The following is a 21,502-nucleotide window of genomic DNA, read 5'->3' on the forward strand; positions in this document are numbered from 1 at the left end:
GACATATCCAGCCACGTTTTTCAAGGACAGATGGAGAATCATCATCAAGTCCTGCTGCCAAGCCTGTCAGCCGTCACAGGCAGAGTGTAAGATATAAAAAGATGACCAAAGTAGGTTGAAGAAATGACCTCAAAAAGCACCAACCTGAGAGAACCATAGGCTCAACCAGTCAATCAATAACTACAGAAAACAGCCCCTCCCCTTTTTGCTCTGTCTGTTTCTCCTCAGGGATGGGATAAAAAAAAAAAAGGTCCCTGTCCACCCCATCACTCTTTTCTCCATCAGTTCCCTTCCTCCAGTCTCATGCAGTTAAGCAGCTTCAATCTGATTGGAAGCAGATGCTGCGAGCAGGGCTTTTATGTGGCCTTTGTGCCTGCGGAAACAGCCCTGCCCCATTTGCCTACCAGTGCTTCCTGTTTGTGCTCCTGGTGAGTGGGAGTTTTTTTGAATTTGCAAGATAATCAGGATGATTTATTTCTGTTCACAGCAACTGCACAAAGGCAGCTCAGCAGCTTTAATCGGCTCTTCCATGTATAGTTTTGTGATAATCGCACAATCTTCCTTTAAGCAGCCTAGAAAGGTTGCTGAGTCAGGCCAGTATGACTGCACGGCGGTATTGATTGCCTGATTGTCACTCAGAGATGACTCACCTCAATTTCCCAATCTGCTTCCGTGCTCACGTAGCCTTTCGGATCCTCCCGAGACACAGGGAGGCCTCATCTGGACTGCACATGCTTTAATGGTCCTGTCAATACACTTAAGTTGCAAATGAGCAAGGATGCTGAAACATTCATTGCAGGCATCAGTTAAATAAGTTGGCATATGGCTGTGGGGGAGGAAAATGGTAATCTCTCGTCTTTCTATAAAGATTAGTAGGATGATCGGGGGGGATAGAAAGGGGAGTCTGTTTCCAAAGCAGTTTTACTGATTAGCCGCTGACCAGGAGAAAAAAAGGGTGAACCACAACGCTGCAGTTTTTCTTTGCTATGACTCAAATAATGCAAACTCCAAATGAGTGTATTTCTAAAGGGTCTATGAAGTGAGCACCTCTTGTTTGTAGAAACAGGAACGTACAGGTAAGAAAATGCAGGAATCCTACATGAGAAAATCTGATAGAAGTATTAGTAAATATTATAATCTCAAAGCACCTGAAGAATTATTATTACATGTGACCTTGTTGTTTTATCATTAGTATTTATGCACTAACACACTGCATTGTCACAATCTAACCATCTGCAGCATGACTCAGTTTTATAAACTGTTAAACGTCACTGTCTATGCTTCAAAAGTCATTAGAAATATGTGGTGGAAGAAATATCTAAATGAGTGCACAGCACATTGAAAGACAGTGTTTGAATTGTGCCTTGTTACTTCCCCACCGGTGGTCATATGTGCATCAGAAGTAAACTGTGGAAAACACCAAGGATCTGGGCTGATTCTGTGTGATAGGCTGTAATAAAAAGCACAGGACTTTCCCTGTGGATGTAGCACTTAGAGAAAACAAGCCTTCATTGAGTGCACTCCGGCATCCTGGCATTTCTCCAGGGCAGGAAGTTCTTTTCCTGATCTTGAGTGACCCGTGCATGCCTTTCTTGGCAGATGAGGGCTGAAACATACCTCTGTGCCACAGAACTCTACGAACAGCTCACGGTTTGGCTCTGAAGGAGCCAGCGTTGTCAGGAATGCTCGAAATAATCTTGATAACTTGTATTCAGGTCATAGACCTGCGTAGACGCGAGCGATACACTAAAATGTTGTAGTCTGGTTAATCAGGTGGGCCCAGCAAAAACACTAGCCTCAAATACTCTGGTGTGGTCGCCATAAACTTTAAAATGACCCATTTTTGTTGTCTGTTATGGCTGAAGAGTGCTCTGACAGCCAGAAACTTCAAGTCAGTGAGTAAAGATCAGATTAATCATGTCTGATCTGTACAGAAGGATCTGCCTTCTAGACCCCCACGGATTCATAGTAAGAGGCTTAGAAAGAGTCATTGAGTCCACAACAGACCACCATTCAATCAAGGCGGGCTGCTGTAATGTATTCTCCCGTATGTTTAGAAGGGATCATTACAGGTAGTGATGTTTCTAGCACCTCATAGCTCAGAATCATGGGTTCTATGTATGTGTGTTTATAAATTCCCCTCTTGCACCGAGTGCTCCGATTACCACTGGGATCACTGTTGCCTTCACCGTCCATATCTCCTTGAGCTCTTCTCTCAGCTCTTGGTACTTTTCGAGCTTCTAATCGTCCTTTTTCTCTGATGTTGCTATCACTTGGTATCACCACATATACCACGACAGCTGTCTTCCTCTGCTTGTCTTCCACTTCTATGTCCAGGTGGTTAGCCATCACCACTTTGTCCATCTGGCTCTGTCATTCTTAACCACCCTAGGGTGCGTCTCCCATTTTGACCTCGGGACTTCCAGGCCATACTCAGTACAGATGTTTCTGTATACTATGCCGGCCTTTGCCTGCTAGCATCTTGCACCCTGTTGTTATGTGCTGAATTGTCTCAGGGGCATCTTTACATAGCCTGCACCTGGGGTCTTGCCTGGTGTGATAGACCCCAGCCTCTATGGATCTTGCCTCTGTGCTGTCTTTCAGTCCAGCTTTGTCCAGCCATTGGAACGATTTCTGGATCTCAGTCACTTTATGTATTTGACAGCACATACCGTGCATGGACGTGTCCTTACATGATGGTCCTTCTCCTTGCTCCGCTTCTGTCTCAGGTTTCTGCTGCCTCATGTATTCACTGAAAACGTGGTCAGTTGTGGTCATCTTCCTCATGTCCTCATGGATGTTCGTTGTCTCGTCCTGGATGGTGGTTCTGACACTCACCAGTCCTCTGCCTCCTTTCCGCTTATCGTACAGTCATGCCCATTTCTGCCCCTACCATTCAAATGCAGCAGACTCATCAGACCAGGCAACATTTTTGTGACCTTGTCCAAATATTATTGATGTCATGCGAATTGTATCCTCAGTGGCACATAGAGTGATCTTCTGCTGCTGTAGCCTGCCTGCTTCAAGGTTGAGAGCTGCGTACTTTGGTCGTAATGAGTTGGGACCTTTTTGGAGTTATTTCTTCCTTCTGATCATCCTGAAACAGTCTGACATCTGGTACAAACAGTATTTTCACCCAGTGAACTGGTTTTAGATATTTGCATTAAAGCACAGCTAAACAGGTTTCCCTGTATTCCAGGAGCAGACTTCTAATCACTGAAAAAGCAACTGTACTTGCATAGTTGCTGTTAATAACACTTTTAACCCAGTTATATTACATTGCATGTATATTTTTTTACTGTATACCACAAACATCTTCTCAAATACAGCAGAACTGTAAATTTCAAACCACTTAATGCGTAAAACTACCTCTAATCGAGTTGAAGGCAACTTTTTTATTTTCCAAAAAAAGCATTCCAGCGAATCCAAATCCCTGTGGGTGCAATTCACCAGAACATAATTGGCGAGGTATTTAATTCAGGAGTAAAAGAGCGGAGCTGATATTTTACAAGTCTGATGTGTTTAACAAAACCCCAAGCGCCAAGTGCTTTTTAAGAGAATTACTTCTGTGCTTTGTGTATTACTAATAATGCTTAAGAAGTTAAAGTGCTCAGGCTAAGACCAAATAAAGCCATCTCTGAGCAGTGCTGGTAATGGCCGGGTTCTAAAAGTAACATTACGTCTTGTATGAATCACTTTTCACCTTTTGGGAAAAAAGACTTTTGCTTTAAAAAGTCAGAGCAAAAACACCTCTCCTAAATCAAGCACACTGTAACCAGAGCCAAATATTCAGTGTATGATGTCATGAAGAGATAGTGCAGTTTCTCTTTTGACATAACTGGCAGCGGCCATAGTCTTTTTTTTCCTTTTTTCGGCTGGGCAGATTTCCAGACCCAGAGCCTTTCTTTGCTCTCTGTGGCTGCTGCCTTCAGGCTCCATTACAATGAGTATAAATAATACTCAGCGCCTTGCTTTCAGACATCTATGCACTGAAATGGAGACTTAGCAGATCCATTCATGTCTACATTTTCTATATCTTATCCTAGACAACTATTACAAGATAACAATAAAGAAAAAACAAAACAAGCCACAGCAAATTAATATGAATCTTTATTGTATTTAGAAATCCACGCATCAAATCTTTTTTTTTTAATCTTTTTTTTACCATTTACACCAGGGGAGAGAATGAGGGACAAGCTAAACGTCATGCCTTTTCCAGCAGGCGAAATGCGCTACAGGATGGGCTGAAATGGAAAGGGGAGGGGAGATACATAAAGTGCTTTTGTCAACAGTTTTCTTTTTTAATAGAAAAAAGGATCAAAACAAAAGGTTTGCAGGTGGAGGGAGAGGACACGGGGGTCCATGGACGTGACGGCATGAGTGCATGTGAAGGAGGTGGAGATGGTGGGTGGTGTTGGAGGAGGGGGGGAGAAGCAGAGATGTTGATGAGGAGGAAGAGAATGGTGGTTGGGGGTATTTGTCTTCAAAAAAACAAAACAAAAAAAACAAAACAAAGAAAAACAAACTGACTGGTCTCAACCCAGGATGAGGCTGGACTTGCCACCAGGAGGGTTTCTTCGGCCGCCTGAAGCAGCGCTGGCACCTCCCGATGGGTCGGAGGGCTGTGGCACCTCCTTCTGCTGCTGATCTTGCTCCTCTTGCTGATCTTGAACATCTTCAGGACACTCTACAGCAAAAAAAGAGGGGGGATAATGTGTTATTGTGCAGACCACAACAATGGGTGATGTGGCTCTTATTTTGTTCTGCAGTTTTTCCAGATGTTGTAGTTTGGAGTGGACCTCAAGCTCACAGCGGCTCTCCAGAGCAAAATATGGACTACTGTCAGCAATCTTAGACAGACTATGGAGCAATAACTGGCTCAAGGTGACCCCACTTTTAATATACGAGTGAGGGGACTCTCCAGTACTAAATGATTATTTTGGATGACTGAAAAACTAAAAAACAACAAACAAACAAAACCCATCCTTCTATCACTGGAAAAACTGGGCCCTATGATAGGAAATCGACATCTATCAAAATGTGACAAAAACGATAACAATAAAAATAATAAGGATAATAGTGAATTCATACATCTGTGTTAAATCTACACTGCAGACATGAAATGTGCAAAGAAACATAACTACACGCTGGTGATGACACAGGCACAGGTATAACTGCTGCCAATGGCTTGAACTAGATTCACTGCAGAAACATAATTCTTCTGTCCTTTTACTTTTAATGTTGGCTAAGATTTCAAAACTGTGTCGCTTCTTTTAAGTATTGCAGTTAAGCAATTATGAAAACACATAAATATGACCCTCCTGGTTGGAGCCAGAGCAAACTGCTAACTGCAGCTAGCTGCATCTATCAGCACTGAACACTGCTGAGATGGAAAGGGTTAAAGCTGGTTTTATGCAAATTCTGGCTAAAAACAGTCTCCACACTTTAGCTCTGTGGGCTCGGTGGAGTAGTTGAGGGCAGCCCTCTTTAAATGAGTAAAATCACAGCATTAAAGCATCGCCGTCTTTTTATCCATTACCGCCTGAATTGGTGCAAAAACATTAGCACATTGCATGGAGACCTTTCATTTAAATCTTAGAAATGAGGGCAACATTTTGAAATCTTTTTTTTTTTTTTTTTTTTAAAGAGGTATAATGCACACTCAACTGCTGAATGTGCTCTGTTTGAACCCCCAGAGTGTGGAGGGCCTGTAGCGTTAACTCGGAACAACATCAAAGACATTAGGTGTGCTGAATGTGGATCCAGAAGCTGATATATTTAATCTCTGTTCGCCCTTGTCTTATCAAAAGTGTGCTCTACCCGCTCGTCTGCTGGGAGAAGAAACTAACTTAGAGGGCAGTAATGAACTGGCTTAAGTGCTTGAAAAGTTTTTGATGGCATGTAATTGCGAATATTTATACACAACACACTTCAAAGTGCGCACACACAAACATTCCAGTCACTCAAAGGCCGTGCAGAAAGTGAGCTTTGATTTAATTTTCATTATGGTATGCGGTCGAACCTTCCCATTATCTGTGGAGCCAGGAATTCTGTTGCAAACATGCACCTGGAGGTTAATAAAAAGCTTTTCATACTCAGTGGAGCCTGCTATCAAACAACAGCTGCTTGACTACACACCGACATGCCATCATGACAAGGAAAAACCACATCAAAGAGCCCACGTTGTGTTGACTCAGAAAGGGAGAACATGTGTACTCCATGCTAAAAAAAAAAAAAAAAAAAAAAAAAAAAAAAAGACTGTATGCCAGCAGCAGCATACCAGACCAGATCAGTCGCCATAATCTGATCTTTGCAGAGGAGGGGAGAGTGAAATTAACTGATCTGTTCTAGAGCTATACCGAGGAGCTTCTCACGACCAAGTCATGCAATTCTGTTTAGACATAGACTGTGACAGAAACCTGAAAGCCTTTTTATAAAAACACCCAAGTGCTCAAGACACTTACCATCATTTCCTTGTTCTTGGCCGTTCTCAACCTGCAATGAAAACACAAGACAGGAATGTCACATCTCTCCCCGACCTGGCTCCTCTGCTAATGTTTCTTCGTTTGAGAAGAAGCGTTTTATATACAACCACAAACCCAAAAAAGAAAAGGAATGCTGCCAGGAAAATAATACTGAACATCCACAAGGCAGTTGCATATACAGGAACTTTTGTGCAAGCACTTGTAATTGCGAATGATTAATGACAGCACTGCTGTGATTTCTGACCCTAGTGATATGTTTCTAGGTTGGTAGGTGGAGTCGGCCGTTGTGTTTTCTCTGCCTGTCTTTATTTGGATTCTACCCATGTCGACAAAGCGAGGGCCGCCTCATTCACACATTAAAAGGGATTACAAATGTCAGTGGAGGATATCTACCCAACAACATATCCTGGGTCTGTTTCAAACAGACGATAAACACCAGGGTTTCCACCAATGTACTAACAGCTCGGCAGCCCGCTGGGGACAAGCTGGCTCAATGCCAGGCCTAACCACTGGAAACTGTTTTTTGGACCCAAGTTACACTGATCAAGTTAATGCAATCTTACCATTTCTGTTAATTACACATAAAAACAGCTTGAAAGAAATAAAGTTACAAAAATGAATAAAGAATGATAGCAGATCTTGTGACATTTTAGATAAAGTGAAGCGAATGATTCGCGGCTCTCATCTCTCGCTCTCTGGGATGCTGTGCTTCGTTGTTCTCTGTCACAGACTTAACAAAACTCTCTTGGCAGCAGTTGTGAACTCATCTTTCCCCCCAATGACTTTTTCCACTGAACTGTTTAGAATTAAAGTTAATCTATGACAGAGTGTTTTTTTTCAGCCTGGTACTTGGCTGCGGCTCTGTTTTGGAAACAAAGTCTTGAAAGGGTGAACGGCTGGTACCTCTCGTCTCTGATTCCAGACCAAGGCGGCCCCAGAGTTGTGGATGGTGGTCAGCTCCGGCTCAGGGTTCTTGGGGAAGAGGAGAGGCTGCTGTACTCGCCTCAGCGGGGCCGACGGCTCGCCGCACAGGGTTCCTGTAGGGGCCCCGCCTAGGCAGATAAGGGACAGACAAGAAAAATATGCTTTCAAACTATTTAGAAAATAACCTAACACTCTAACACTCATGGCCCTTTAATTGTTTGGGTTTTTTCGCTCCTCTTTTTTGGTCAGAAGATTACACTGAAGCTTAACAGGAAACCCAAATGGCAAAACATGAGTAAGGCTCCAGAGCAGCACAGTCATACCATATGGACACTAATCCAATTAGTGACAAAGCCACCCCAGACCCAAATCTCTCTAGCCCCACCAATCTACCATGCTCATCACAATACTCCTTTTCTCAGATTTCTCAGATTCAGTGATAAAAAATCAGCTTGATTAGAGACTCAAATAACATAAGACAAGAAAAAAAAATCATTGGGAACTAAACAGGAAACATCACTAAATCCGCTTGGGCGTCTGCAACAGACCCAGAAACGAAGTGGAACGCTTCCAGGCAGACAACCTGGATGCCAAAACTCACAAAACCCTGCAGCGCCTGCACTCTCCTTTAGCAGAAAGAGCTTTAAAAATCCTGTGTTGGCCCACTGTGGGGAAGCAGGCTGTGCTAGCTCAAGCCACATAAGGTAACAGCTATAAACCCCGAGGGCCAGGGAGGGGACAGACCGTCTTTGTCATGAGGAGAACAACGGAAAGCAAAGAAGAAGAGGAGTGGCCATTGTTGTTAATAGAGTGAAGTGAATCAGCACTCAACAAGCGCGTCTTCATTACCGGCGCCACATTAAGGAGTCTGATAAATTCTCTGGACAGTCAAGAAATATGAAACGGAAGAGGATTTAAGTAGATTGATGGACCAGAGAGAGATGCATTATGTTGTCATTGCTATAGGCTTCTACTTAACCTTATAGATCTCCTGGGTCTATGGCATAAATATATTATAACGCTGAACCTACTGAGCCTTGAGACAGCAACAGCAATCATGCAGCTGATGGTAGTCTCGTTTTCCCCCTCTTATTTCATGTAAGCACTCATGTGGTCAGAAGCTGAGGTTACTTGCACATACCCACAGCTTTGGTATCTTTAAACCTTAAATTAAATTTTACTTGCCATACATTTTCTTATTTTCTCACATAAACATGACCATGACCATAATGAGGTCAGTAGTTTTTTTTTTCTCTTCAACTCTTGGCTCTTTATGACTTCAAAGAGAGCCAACATACCTAATATGGTCATCTCAGACACATGGCTCTGGCTGTGAGCCCAGAAGCCTCACCTGCCATTTGTAAGTTCCAACCAATCAGAACAAAGGCGGCTTAAAGGAAGCGAGGAAGGAGCTAACAGAACTTTCAGACAGTGGATGACCCCAGAGGCTTCAACGAACCTCAATACAAGTTAAATAATGATCATTTCTCTTGTATAACCCCAATAATAAGAAGAATTAGAATAATGAATATTGCTGAAAGTTAGAAAAATAGGTCCCCTTTAAAATCCTAGGGAACATCCTGGCTGAACAACAACCTGCTTCTATGTCAGTAAAACAGAACAAGACAAATCTTTAAAAGAAAACCATCAAAGTATAGTTAAAACAAAAATAAGTTACATTTTTTTAAAAAACAAGTTTAATTTTTTTTCTTACATTTGCCACTTAGTAAAAAGACACACCATGAAAGTTAGGAATCAGATTCAGGCATTAAAGGACTAGCTTGGGAAAACCCCCTCCACCCTCCCACCTCCTAGTTTTAGCCATGAGGACAGCACTCCATTTATTTTGTTTTCTGACAACTGTGGCGCCACCATCTCTTGTTTAAAGTAATGCTTATAGCAGCTAATCCATGCTTGTTTTCTGTGCTCTTATTTTGTCAAATGTTTCTAGGGTCGTTTGAGACTGTGCTATCATAGCTAAACTTATAAATTGCCCAAAGGCAAAAAATACTTTACAAAGTGGCTCTTGATGGTTGAGACATGAAAAGGTGTATTTGATCTTAACAAACAAAAAATAAAATAATAATATGTACACAGGGCTGCATGCCAAAGCAAACAATGAAACCTGTTCATCTGCAGCATGGGTTCAAACACAGGCCACATAATAGATCGCACAATGATTATAAGGCTTTATATTGTTATTAACCTTGGTCATTCAAGCAGACATTTATATCCTCCTCATCCAGTTGCATCCGTTACAGTGGGACAGCTGTGGTAGGCTCTCCTCAACTTGACCCAGAGTGAAACAATGCAAGCAGGAAAAGGCTTTGCTGTAAGCAGCTGCTGGCTGCAGAGGTCAGAGGCTGATGTAACGATTTTAGGCCAAATTCTTCATCGTCCACACTTACCCAGAAAATCTGATACGCCATGTAAACAGTTTTCCACAAAGTTCCCAGAGTGAAAACATGTGATCTCAGGCTTGTGAGGCCCTGAGCTAAAAAGCAAATCTGCAGAAATGCCACAGAGCTCGAATTTTTTCCCCCTTTATACAATGTATTAAATCACTGACTAACTGGACCATCTTTAATTACAATCAGTGAAGCCAATGCATAATAAAAGATCCAAACCTTGCCCGGCACGGTCAGGCCACATTAATATTTCACCTACTTCCTCTGGCTGTATGTTTGCAGTGACCTTGAAAACTCACAGTGCCACTCACAGGTCTCGTGGCCCCGGCTGCATTTTTCTGCATCTTCTTGCACACTCAAAATAAGATGTCCTCTGTGGCTGCAGCGGGCCGCTAATTTCACCCACTGACACATTTTTAACTGACGCATTTCTTTCCATAGAGGACTGATCCTCAGCCCCATTTAACAAACCCTCACTTCGAATTACCCTTACGTAGTACTCTGGGGATTTTTCTCTTTTTCTGTGCTATTACTCTTGTGGGATGCTCTTTCTGACAACCCAAACGGAAAAATTTGGGATCTCTATCTGTTCCTAGCTCAAGTTAGAACAATTACTTTCATGGTGTGTTGGGGTTTTTTGGTTTTTTTTACTTACTTAAGGCTTCTGGTAGATCTGTCTGCTTTTGCAAGATAGAACTTGCTCTTCGTGTGTGTTTATACAAGCTCCCTGATGTAAAACCACAGTTTCGTGTAAATCAAACCTGTAAAACTTGATTTCAGCCCTGATACAGTCACATGGATATTCCATCAATCAAGAAATAAATGTTAGAGTGAATTACTAGGTGGATTGTTCCTCCGATGAGCGTGAGGGTCATCAGGTTCTGCAAAGATGCTGGAGGCCATCTTGTTCTTGCGCTGGGGCGTTGTGTTGTCATCTGTGCCAAAGGAGAAGCTGGAGTCCCCACCCGGCGGTCGTAGTACCCTTTGAAGCAACAAAATGACACAATTTTGACGTCAGCTGGAATGACACCCCGCCCACCATGCCCCTATCTCTCCCCCCCCTCCCGCTCCATAACCTCTCGCTTCAAACTGAAACAAGGCCTTCACGTCACAAACCACTGATCAGATGCACGGCGCAAAAACAGAAAAAAAAAAAAAAGATAAAATCAATAGTGAAATAAAACATGAGGTAGCCCCAAGCTACATGCAACCTTCTCTCTACTCCACCCTAAATCTTTTATAAACATACCACACAAGAAAGAAAGGAAAAAAAAACCCATGAGAGATACCAGCAAGGTCCCCCCACTCTCTAAGCCCCGGCTGTCAGCCTGTCACACAGACAGTCCCAATCTCTGCCCTGCAGCTGACTCCAGTCGCACATAATCACAGAGTTAGCTGGCTAGCTGCTGCCTCTCTTCAGCGCAGATTCCTTTGCAGTGACATATGAGGGCTTGTGTCTGTTTCTAGGGGGAATAATTACACAATTATCGCATTTATTCATCAAACCTGATATTTATTTTGGTCACAATCGCACAATGGAAGTGAAAGGTCTGAGGTTTACGCTAAATATAGGTCACGTAATATTGGGACTGTTCTAGAACAGCACAGAAAGCCAGGATCCAGATACACAGATGACAAACAAAGCCTACTTTCCACAGACTTTCTGCCACCATGAACCGAACAAAAGGAATTTAACAGCGAGAAGGGAAACCCTTTTTCTCCTCGCTGTGCTCAAGGGCAGCTGGGGTGGACGACAGACACCGATGTGCTTGCAGAGCCACTGCTGGACCCCTCCCTCTTTTTTTTTTTTCCACCAGCAAACTCTCCTCTCCTGAAGCCCCCTGAAGTCACCAGCTGACACACCGAGCAGCTGTCCGAGGGCCAGGCAGGCAGATGGGAGTCAAAAAAAACAACTCTGCTCTTGAAGCACAGCTACAAAGAAAGCAACCAAGACGAGGGGGGGAAAAAAACATATCGCACACAGCCCAGTATGCAACAACGTGAATTTGCACATTTAATTCTTGGCTGTGACAACATATAATGCCTAAACCAGACTTCACCTCCCAGCCAGAGAGGATGAGCTCATGCTTTCCACATACACACACAGATTGCGACGGTGGGGGAAAGCTTTGAGCTGGCTGGCAGCAGACCCCACCCTAGAATGAACCTGCAAATAACATGTGTGAAATGGCAGTCATGTTTGGAAGCCTTAGGCCACTTTAAGGCAGGTGAAGCTGGGTAGGATACTGCTAAGGTCCAGAGCCAAAGATGGCATGTCTGATAAGGCAGGATAGGAGGCCTTTGATTTTAGCCTAATTCAAGCTGCTGCTCTACTGATCTACTTGGTCCTCCAGAAGCAGAAATGACCAGCAGCTCGCTAAAGGGGACTTTAAGGGGGAAAAGGCAGAAGAGCTAAGGAAAGATTTACAGGCTTAGCTAGCTCAGAGCCCCCACCCAAGCCCCCTGCATCATCCGAAAGCAGCATGCGGACTGACCGACATTTGACATGCTCACTCAGACTCAGCAAGGGCTAACAGTGGCAGTATAAAAATCTCTAGCACGCCCTTAAATCATGCCTCATTATAAAGGCGGCCATAATTTTAAGGTTTGCACTCTTCCCTGTAAGAAAAAAGAGAAAAAGGAAAAAAGGGAGGAATGCACGAAGCCGACACGCATCATCACTTACAGGAAAAGACTCAGCGCATGCTTGGAGGATGACTCTTAAACTGAGTGTAAAACCGGGCATCAGGCTCGCGACCCCGTTAATGAGTTTCCCTAAAACTTCCTTGAACCAAAATCCAAGAGATAATGACATAAGCAGACCGCGGTCTAGTCTGGGACCTTTCCTGTAATCAATCAAATGGACTCTATTGTTTCTTTTCTTTCTTTCTTTTTGTTTTGTTAGATAAAATGCAACAAAAAAGAACAAGTTAACAAGACGTTAACAACTCCAAGAGCAGCACACTCACAGATCTTTCTTTCCATAGAAGGAAGGAAGGAAAAAAAGTGGTGACTTGAACTATTAAAAAAAGTTATTTCGCAGTCTAGAGCAGCCAGCAGGGAGCTGACGTTAGGCTTAGGCAGCTTTGTCCACTTCTCCTTATACAGAAATGTGGAAAAGATCCTGTCGAGCAATTTGTTTCCGAAACCCAGGCATGCTAACCTCACTAACTTCATGTAGCTAAAGGGTATGGTGCATCAGACACCCAATAAGATTATCTTAATTAGCTAGACTATGTGACAGTTTAGCTAAATCCAGAAAAATCCCTCGCCAACCACCACCGGGCTAACACAGCCTGTGATATTCTGTAGCAAGCTGTCTTTGAGCAAAAACGAATAAAAGAGGCGTTTGCTAGCTGAGAGGCTTTGCCCGCATCCTACTTCTTTTGTTCCTCCGTGAAAAGGCTTTCGGCTCCTTTTTACCTGGAACTACTTTTAGCACCAGGGTCCACTCCTTGAAAGGTGGTTGTCGTCGTCATCTTTTTTGGAGTATTTCGATCTCTGGCAGTAAGAAACAGTCAAATAAAAAAGTAATGGTGGGGGGGATAAATCCTCCTCCTTGCCCGCAGGGATGCGACGGGATGTAGACTCCACCCGACACTGAAAAACATAACGAAGAACAGATCCGCTGGTTCTGCGGTGCCAGCCCACCAGACCCAACCCACCAGTATTAGACACGTTGTGATTGGACAGAACGGTACAGAACTCGCCTCTCATTGGATAGAACTTTAGCAGTCGGATATCTTGTTGGTGGCAGGTCTCGGGTTCCTGTGAGGGATCGGACAGAAGAGACCACTACCCCGAGGGCTCTTTTTTCCCCCCGTTTTCATTTAATAGCGCTGATTGCGGCAATCTGCAAAATTATTTTAAAGAATAAAGTTAGAAAATTGGTACACTTTCAACTTCTTTCTTAACTTCCCATTTAACTTACTGGCTCATTAAGATCATAATTACAGTGCATCGTAAAAATATTTGCCCCTTTCCCGATTTCTTAAATATTATTTACACTTACATGTTTCAGGTATTCAGATAAGTTTAAATCAAAGATAGCCCGAGTAAATACAAACTGTAGTTTTTAAATCATGACTTCATTTGTTAAGGGAAAAAGTTACGAAAACCTACTTAGCCTATGTATTAAAACATGAATAACTACAATTTACCAAATGTTTTGGAAAACTGAGTTTAATTTATTAAGACACACCCAATTTACTGCCACACTTGCTGAATCAATTAATCACTTAAACAGAACCTGTCTGACAAAGTGAAGTAGGCCAAAAGATCTCAAAGAGCAACAAATTGTGTTACAGTCTAAAGAAACAGCTGAGAAATAAAGTCACTGTCTCACTCTGTCAGTCTGGAAAGGGCTACAAAGCCATTTCTGAGGCTTTGGGACTTCAGCAAACCACGGTGAAAGCCATTATTCACAAATGTAGAAAACTTGGAACAGTGATGAATGTTCATAGCAGTGGTCCCACTTACCAAAATTCCCCCAAGAGCGGATCAATCCCTCATCCAAGAGATCAAAAAAGGACCCAGAACAGCATCTAAAGAGCTAGAGGCATCACTAACCTCAATTAAGGTCAGAGTTCATGATTCAACAATAAGAAGGAGACTGGGCAAAAATAGCATCTATGGGAGAGTTCAAGGAGAAAATCACTGCTGACCAAAAAAGTCACAAAGGCTCCTCTCACATTTGCCAAAAACATCTCAAGATTTGAGAACATATCCTCTGGACTGATGAAGGTTTTTGAAGATAAAACTAACACGTTTTTGTTTTTTTAAAAATAACATCTACCAACAATGGTGGCTGCTTTGCTGCTTTAACCCTTTCACGCATAGTGGTCACCACAGTGAACAGGTATTCAAAGGCTGTTTTCTTGTATTTTTGTCAGTGTTGATGGTATGTTTGCACATAAACCACCTCATTGGACACTGATGTGTCACTCCATACCAAACTCATAAGTCAAAACCTATGTTGTCCACCTAAGTGGACGTGTAACAAACGCTTTGAAAAGTACATGTTTAAAAAATGAAGTTCAAAAGACTTTTTTTTCATGCCTAAAGATGAATAAAAATCCTTACGAAAAAAAATCTGCTCTACCAGAAAATCATGCAAAACCATCAGTTTGTGCCATGAAACTCGTTTTGTTTTGGACACTGATCTAAACGCACCAGCAAGTCCTCCTCTGAATAGCTTAAAAACACAAAATGAAGGTTTTGGTGTGGGCTAGTCAAAGTCGATCGCTACTTTATGCAAACATTTGATTGCAGTTCTTGTTGTCACTGGTGGCTCAACCGTTTATTAGGTGTAGGGGTCAATTACTTCTTCACACAGGGCAGTAAAGGTTTGGATAACTTTGTTCTCCTAATGAAAGAAATCAATTTAAAAAATCTGAATGATCTGAAACATTTAAGTGCAACAAACATGCAGAACACACACACACACACACACACACACAATTATATTGTTAAATAATAGAAAAATATGATGAAAGTTTGGAAAAAGACAATAGCTTTATTTCAACAAGCATCTTAATAGACAATACAGATGTTTATTTTGCTGGAACATCTCTTAGGGCTTCCCAAAATTTGAAGTGGCCTAGCAAAAACGATTTCTCAGAACATTCCTCTACACATCCAGTACTATTTTTAAAAAATGTAAAAAATCAAATATGTTTTGTGAATATGACAGAACCCAAATGTTAGCATATCCCGTGATCCCCATACTTGGCATATGGTTCACTAAGTGACAGCCAGTCCCAAAAATTGTACACTTTAAGAACAGATTTGCTGGCCACCGACCAAGATCAGCTGAGCAGATTTTGATCAATAAAGTCAGTTTTACTTAATGCTCGCTCTATCACCAGTCCTAACAGTCTGGAAGGGAAGTCCTTAACACTTATCACAATACAGCATGGAAAAACAAAATCTGAACTCAGGGTGATGTGGATGTGGCTTATGTACAAAGACAGAAAAGTAAAAGGGGCGCAAATGAAAATATACAGCAGTTATGTGTAGCAGAGAAACGGGAAACTTCTTCCGCGTGGAATTCTGTTGAGACGAGCTGCGAAGAAGCAGGCGCTGTGTGCCTCAGAGGCCAGGAAAGTTGGTGGTGTCCAGGAAGAAAGTGGTGATGCACGTGGCCGATTAAATCCGTCCGCCCGTCTGTTGTTGAAACACATCGATCGTATCTTCATCTTCCATTTCCAACTGTTAAGGGGGGAAAAAAACCAAAAACATATAAGCCCATGAATTTCATAACGTTTGAGTAATTTAAGCAAAAGGTGATGTGAGGGAAAATATCTGTACTGCAAAGAGGAAAAGGAGGATGCTAATTTGTTGACCTAGAGGGTGACAGTATGCCCTGTACAAATTAAAAACTTCCCATTTGCATACACAAAATAGCACCACTGTGACAATAAAATGACACACTGTATTTGGCTTTGAAGGCTGCACTGTGGACAAGGTTGGATGGCACTGCAATAACATGCAAGTTGTGGTTACTCCAACCACAAACTGCAGTGAATACAACTGGCATCTGCACAGCGACATATTCAAAAACAACTTAAAATTAGCCCGAGGCTCCTCATGGCAGCACTGTGACTTTGAACGAACATCTTTCAGCCTGGAGAAACCCCCTAATGCCCACGGTTATTAAGAAATACTGTTATCCCAAGCACTAATCATCATGGGAAGTGCATGAAGTATGTTTAAATCATTGACACGGCCTTACCTGTGCTGGTGTGTCTGTCTCGTTTATTGGCTGCCCGTCAAATCTGAACCTGATTTGCCTCATTGACAGTCCCTGAAAAGAGAAATGTGTAAAATCTTGTTGTTAATCTCATGTGAAGCTCTGTATAGGCTAACGTGTGCAAAATAAAAATGCAGACAATAATATGCTCATGCTGAAGATAAGGCGGCTGGGGTTTGGAAGACATAGAAAAAAAAACATGTCTTGCTGTGAAGCAGAAATGAAGGAATAATGATAACCATCTGGTTCTGGCTGTACTTTAAAAAAAAAAAAAAGAGCTGTATGACAAACATCTCTTTTACCCTGATGGGAGTCCAATGAACAGATAACACTGTGATTGGGTTTCCATTCTTCCACAGAGTTGAACCCTTATTTGACTTTCAAATAAAAAGGATCTCAGACCTCGTGTTCTATTACATATTTTTTTTTACTTTTGTGCACAACTCTTTTAGAAAACCTTGGGTATTGCTTTTGTAGCAATGCAAACACAGCTGCAATTAATAGAGAACCAGAGTGATGCTCAGTGCAGTGCTAATTCATACAAAAGTCAAAATTCCTGCATGCCATTACAGCAAGTAGCTTGGCAGAGAACAGCTCAAAATCTGAGCTAATCCATAACAGCAGGAGGAAAAGATTAGATGTCTTCTGCGATTACTGTGAAATCACAGATGACGATAAGGGAGGTTCATTTAAAGGATGCAAGAACCACGTAAAGCGTTAAAGCTATGCTATCAAGGTGGTATTTGCATTAAAGCTCTAGACCCTAACTGCATTTGAGGAGGAAGAGAAGAACTGCAATAGAAACTTTTTCAAGGAAAAGTGAAACAACAACCGTGATGAGTTACTGTCTGATGGATGGATGGTTTAGCACGTGATATGTCTGTTAAATGTATTTGAGACTCAAGGACAGCTAAGTATGTTCTCTGTCCAACACACATACATTTGGCCTAACAGTACATATCTACAAACAAGTGGAATATTCGATTTAACTAATAAGAACACCCCATGATTCAAGCTTGTAGAACCAACTGAATCATATTCTGTGTAACTTTTATTAGTATTTACCAGGTGACTGAGGTTTGCAAGCATTTATTTATCCTGCCACAGCATTTAAACCAGGCTGAGGTCTGGACTTTGAGTGGGTCATTGCAACTTTTCTTTTTCAGTCATTCTGTTGTCCAGTTTCTGATGTGCTTGGGATCACTGTCCTGTTGCGGGATTTAATTTTGGCCAAGCTTTAGCTGTCAGACAAACGGCCTGTGGCTTAAAAACAAACCCAAATCATGACCCCTCCACCTCCGTGCTTAATAGTTGGTATGAGGTGTTTGTACCGATATGCTGTGTTCGGTTCTCACCAAACGCTTTGTTCATTATGGCCAAAAATCTCTTCTTTGCTCTCCTCTGTCCAAAGGACATTGTTCCACATGTCTTGTTGTTTGTGCAGAAGCAACTTTGCTGCGTTGTTCTTTTTAGAACCTGGTAACCCTTCCAAACAAGTCACACTTGTTCAGTCTTTTTCTAATATTTAACATTCTAACTGAGGCTCTTGGGTCATTTTGCTATTTCTCTCAGGACTGCAAGGTTTGACCTTGACCTGAACTTGCCTGTAGATCCACTTCTGGGATTGTGGCATTGTGTTACCACACATCTGAATACTCCAGATCTACAACCTACAAATTTCTGCTTGTATAGAGGTGCTCACACGCGCTGATAATCAGTTACTAATCAACTTGTACTTGATTAGTAACACCTGGCTGCTACTTGTCCCCTTGATCCCTATTGAAGTAGTAAAGGTGTACTTAGTTTTCCAGAGGATCGCACAGAGTCCTATGAAAACCTTCTTTTTAAAATGCCTGCATATATTTTATGGTAAATGGGATTTTTAAGATGCCCTGGCATAACTGCTTGTTTTGGCATCTAGAATACAAACATATAATCTGCAGTCATTAAATGCATGTGTGAAAAGTGTCAAAGAATTGAAAGTAAATGGTTTAATTGTATCCTATTCGGTTGTAAAACACAATTAACTGTGTGCAAACTTCAAAGTCTGGCCTCTAAAAAATTAAGGAACTCCAGTAATGATTTCCTTATGATGTTAAAACAGCATAACCTGTAAGCATTTGCAAGCCTTGCTCCACAGAGGGTAGGCAACTCTCCCAGTAGATGCAATTTTATACACCTGTGTCTTTTTGCCAACTGTAAATGGTGTGCAGCGATGCAGGGAAACGGTCAATTAAAAGAAAGCAGGATTATTGTTAATAACACCTAAACATGTTATTTAGAATACAATCCAACAGCTAACTATCAATTACATCAAGTGTATATATGATTAGTAGCAGAGGTGTACAGAGGAACACTCGACAGATATTTCTGGGGAAATAATACTTCAAGTCGAGTTCCCCTCATGTGGTGAGAACAGAAAATAACAAGAAGTCTATTTAACTGTAGCTACACTCTGCTTATAAAGATCTATGCCCACTCAGGAAATGATCAGTGTTAGTGTAATGCCTCGGGGCCATAATCACCTGTCTCTCGCAGTAGGCCTTCATGAGTTTGATGAGCGGTGTGTGTCTTTTGATCTTGAACTGCACTACAGATCCATCCTGACCCGCTACCTTCAGGTTTATGTGTTCATTGTTTTCTGTCTTCACTGATTCCTGAGGGATAGAAGCACAGATAGAAACACAGTGAAGGAGCAAAAAAAAAAGAAAAAAAGACTTTGACTAACCAGAACAACACAGTAGTTACAGGTTTGCAGGGGGAAAGCGCTGCACGGTATTTTCTGTTATTATTACATGCGTAATTTCAGTCCCTTTAGTGCCTCCGGTGGTCTTTTAATTTTGCAGTAGCGTGATGAAATAATGAATTCAGACTTAAACAGCTCACCAGGTGGCTAGGGAAGGATATTGGCAAGAGCTTATTAATATCCATGATATTATCAATTGTGCTAATTCTTTATTGATTCTTGATCAATTTTCAGTAGGAAAAGACTGAGCAGTACAAAAGCAGCACTGCTATGAGTTTGACTTCACTTTCGCAATGTGGAACTGCCAGAAAGATATGTCAGCATCCATAAAAGGAAGGTTGATAAGCCCAAAGGTGTAAAATTCCCCAGGACTTTTGCAAATTTGCATATTTTGAAACTGTTTAGATATACAGTGCTGTGCAAAAGTGTTGAGCCACCACTCATTTCTTATATTTTGTTAGGATAATGGCAAATAGTTGCAGCAATTTATTGAAACATGCAAACATACTTGAGAATACAGTATGAGCTTGAAAATTAATGTTTGATATGACCAGACTTTATTGTTCCAACACAGCCTGAACTCTCCAAGGAAAGCCTTCTTGTAATTTTTTAAGTAGTCTAAGCAGTTCTCCAAGGTTCTTGAAGGACATTCAAAGCTCTTCTTTGGATGTTGACTGCTTTTTGGTCTTATCTCCTTCAACATGATGCAACACTATTTCGATAATGTTGAGGTCCAGGTTCTGGGGAGACCAATCCAAACATTGTGTTCCACTGTTTGTTTGTTTTTTCTTTTTTGCCAATCAGATGCTTGCCAGATGATATTACACGGTGGATCAAAATCTGAGGTACTTTTCTGTGTTTCCATCAGCTGTGACAAGATCCCCAACACCATTGGCTGAAATGCAGACCGAAACCATGACAGAGCCTCCACTGTGTTTGACAGATGGATGTAAACACTCACTGCTGTATCTCTCTCTTGACTTCCTCTGTACATATAGATAATTTAAACCAAAAAAATTATAAATCTCAACTCATCACTCCAGTTCTTGTCTAATTTTGATACTTCAGCTTTTTCTCCTCATGTTCCTCTTCCTTGAAAATGGCTTCTTGACAGCCATTTCTGATGAGGCTTCAGAGGACAGTAGATGGATCATCTGAAGGTCCAGGTGCATGCCTCAGGTCCTGTGTCAGGTCTTTGGCGAATTTTTCCCATTTCTTATGGGCATGAATTTCAGATGCTGATCATCTTTTCATCTTAAAGTCTATAACCTTTTTTGTCCTCCACTTGTCCAATTTCCTAAAATTTAAGGACACACTGCACACAGTCCTGAGATATGCTAGGTCTTTTCCCAAAACCTCTTTGGGAATCACTTCGTTGGTGCAAAAATACAATTTTAAGCCTTTTGTGGCATAAAAAAGTCAGTTAAAGAAATGTGTTTTTCAAATAGGAAAGAACACGAAAGACCTGGAAAACTTGCTTATAACCACTGAGTAGGCAAAACAGAGGGTAATGAGGGATGGCTCAAGACTTTTGCACAATACTGTATACAAACTATTTCTCAGATTTAAACAAAATTTAAATCTTAAGTCCTCCCTTTTCGCTTCGCCTGCAGACTCAGAGTGAGCCCGAGATCACCACAGTGATGATTCATAGAGTTTCAGTGGCACCAACAGATTTTCACCGGTACACTCTCCCACAGTGGCACAAGCCATTCACACATGGAAGCACGCAAACACACACACACACACACACACACACACACACTGGCGAAATGAGGCATGCAGTGGGGATGACACCAGCTGGTTGGCTGTGTGTTATCAAGCAGAAAGAGGTCCGCGCGCCATTGGATGCGCGTTCACAAACCTTCCGGTCTATCAAAGTAGGTACAGCTAGTAGTTGAATTTCAGCTTGTAACTTTGCAAAAAGGCACAGCGGAGCATGCGGAAATGACCGTATTTTTACACACGCATGTGTCAAAAAAAATCAAGCGGAGTAAACTGGCATTTCAATCCACTGTGAAGACACTCACCTTTGGTTTTTCATCAGCCATGGTCACTCTTTTGGCGCTTCTCTACACTGCCACACAAAGAACACGAGTACGCGCACGTACACGTGCCCGTTTAGCCTATTACAACCGAACGTGCGCGGCCACGCGCCCATGCGCGTCCACCTCAACGAGCGTTGAGT

At 41.9% G+C, this 21,502-nt stretch overlaps 2 protein-coding genes across 2 annotated transcripts; both read right to left on the bottom strand.

Annotated features, from left to right (window-relative positions):
- Positions 1-4,097: 4,097 nt before the first annotated feature.
- Positions 4,098-13,442, bottom strand: LOC102785303 (jupiter microtubule associated homolog 1-like). The gene is made up of 5 exons (XM_006791552.3): positions 13,241-13,442; positions 10,657-10,799; positions 7,389-7,537; positions 6,465-6,495; positions 4,098-4,687 (listed from the first exon to the last, which is right to left on the bottom strand). The coding sequence occupies exons 1-5, from the start codon at positions 13,294-13,296 to the stop codon at positions 4,536-4,538; spliced, it is 531 nt and encodes a 176-aa protein (XP_006791615.1). The 5' UTR covers positions 13,297-13,442; the 3' UTR covers positions 4,098-4,535.
- Positions 13,443-15,308: 1,866 nt separating this feature from the next.
- On the bottom strand, positions 15,309-21,454 carry sumo2b (small ubiquitin like modifier 2b). Its single transcript, XM_006791551.3, has 4 exons — positions 21,345-21,454; positions 19,094-19,225; positions 16,551-16,622; positions 15,309-16,027 (listed from the first exon to the last, which is right to left on the bottom strand). The coding sequence occupies exons 1-4, from the start codon at positions 21,363-21,365 to the stop codon at positions 15,965-15,967; spliced, it is 288 nt and encodes a 95-aa protein (XP_006791614.1). The 5' UTR covers positions 21,366-21,454; the 3' UTR covers positions 15,309-15,964.
- Between the last annotated feature and the right edge of the window lie 48 nt (positions 21,455-21,502).

The sequence above is a fragment of the Neolamprologus brichardi genome, chromosome 4 (assembly GCF_056152115.1).
Source record: "Neolamprologus brichardi isolate AB-2024 chromosome 4, ASM5615211v1, whole genome shotgun sequence".
NCBI classification, from domain to species: Eukaryota; Metazoa; Chordata; class Actinopteri; order Cichliformes; family Cichlidae; genus Neolamprologus; species Neolamprologus brichardi.

Coding starts and splice junctions, on each gene's coding strand:
- sumo2b (XM_006791551.3), bottom strand. CDS start 21,365: ATGGCTGATGAAAAACCAAAG. Junction 16,623..19,093: donor AGGCCTACTGCGAGAGACAG/GTGATTATGGCC, acceptor TTCTCTTTTCAG/GGACTGTCAATGAGGCAAAT. Junction 16,028..16,550: donor AGACAGACACACCAGCACAG/GTAAGGCCGTGT, acceptor CCCCCTTAACAG/TTGGAAATGGAAGATGAAGA.
- LOC102785303 (XM_006791552.3), bottom strand. CDS start 13,296: ATGACGACGACAACCACCTTTCAAGGAGTGGACCCTGGTGCTAAAAGT. Junction 10,800..13,240: donor GGTGCTAAAAGTAGTTCCAG/GTAAAAAGGAGC, acceptor GTTGCTTCAAAG/GGTACTACGACCGCCGGGTG. Junction 7,538..10,656: donor TCGGAGGAACAATCCACCTA/GTAATTCACTCT, acceptor TTATCTGCCTAG/GCGGGGCCCCTACAGGAACC.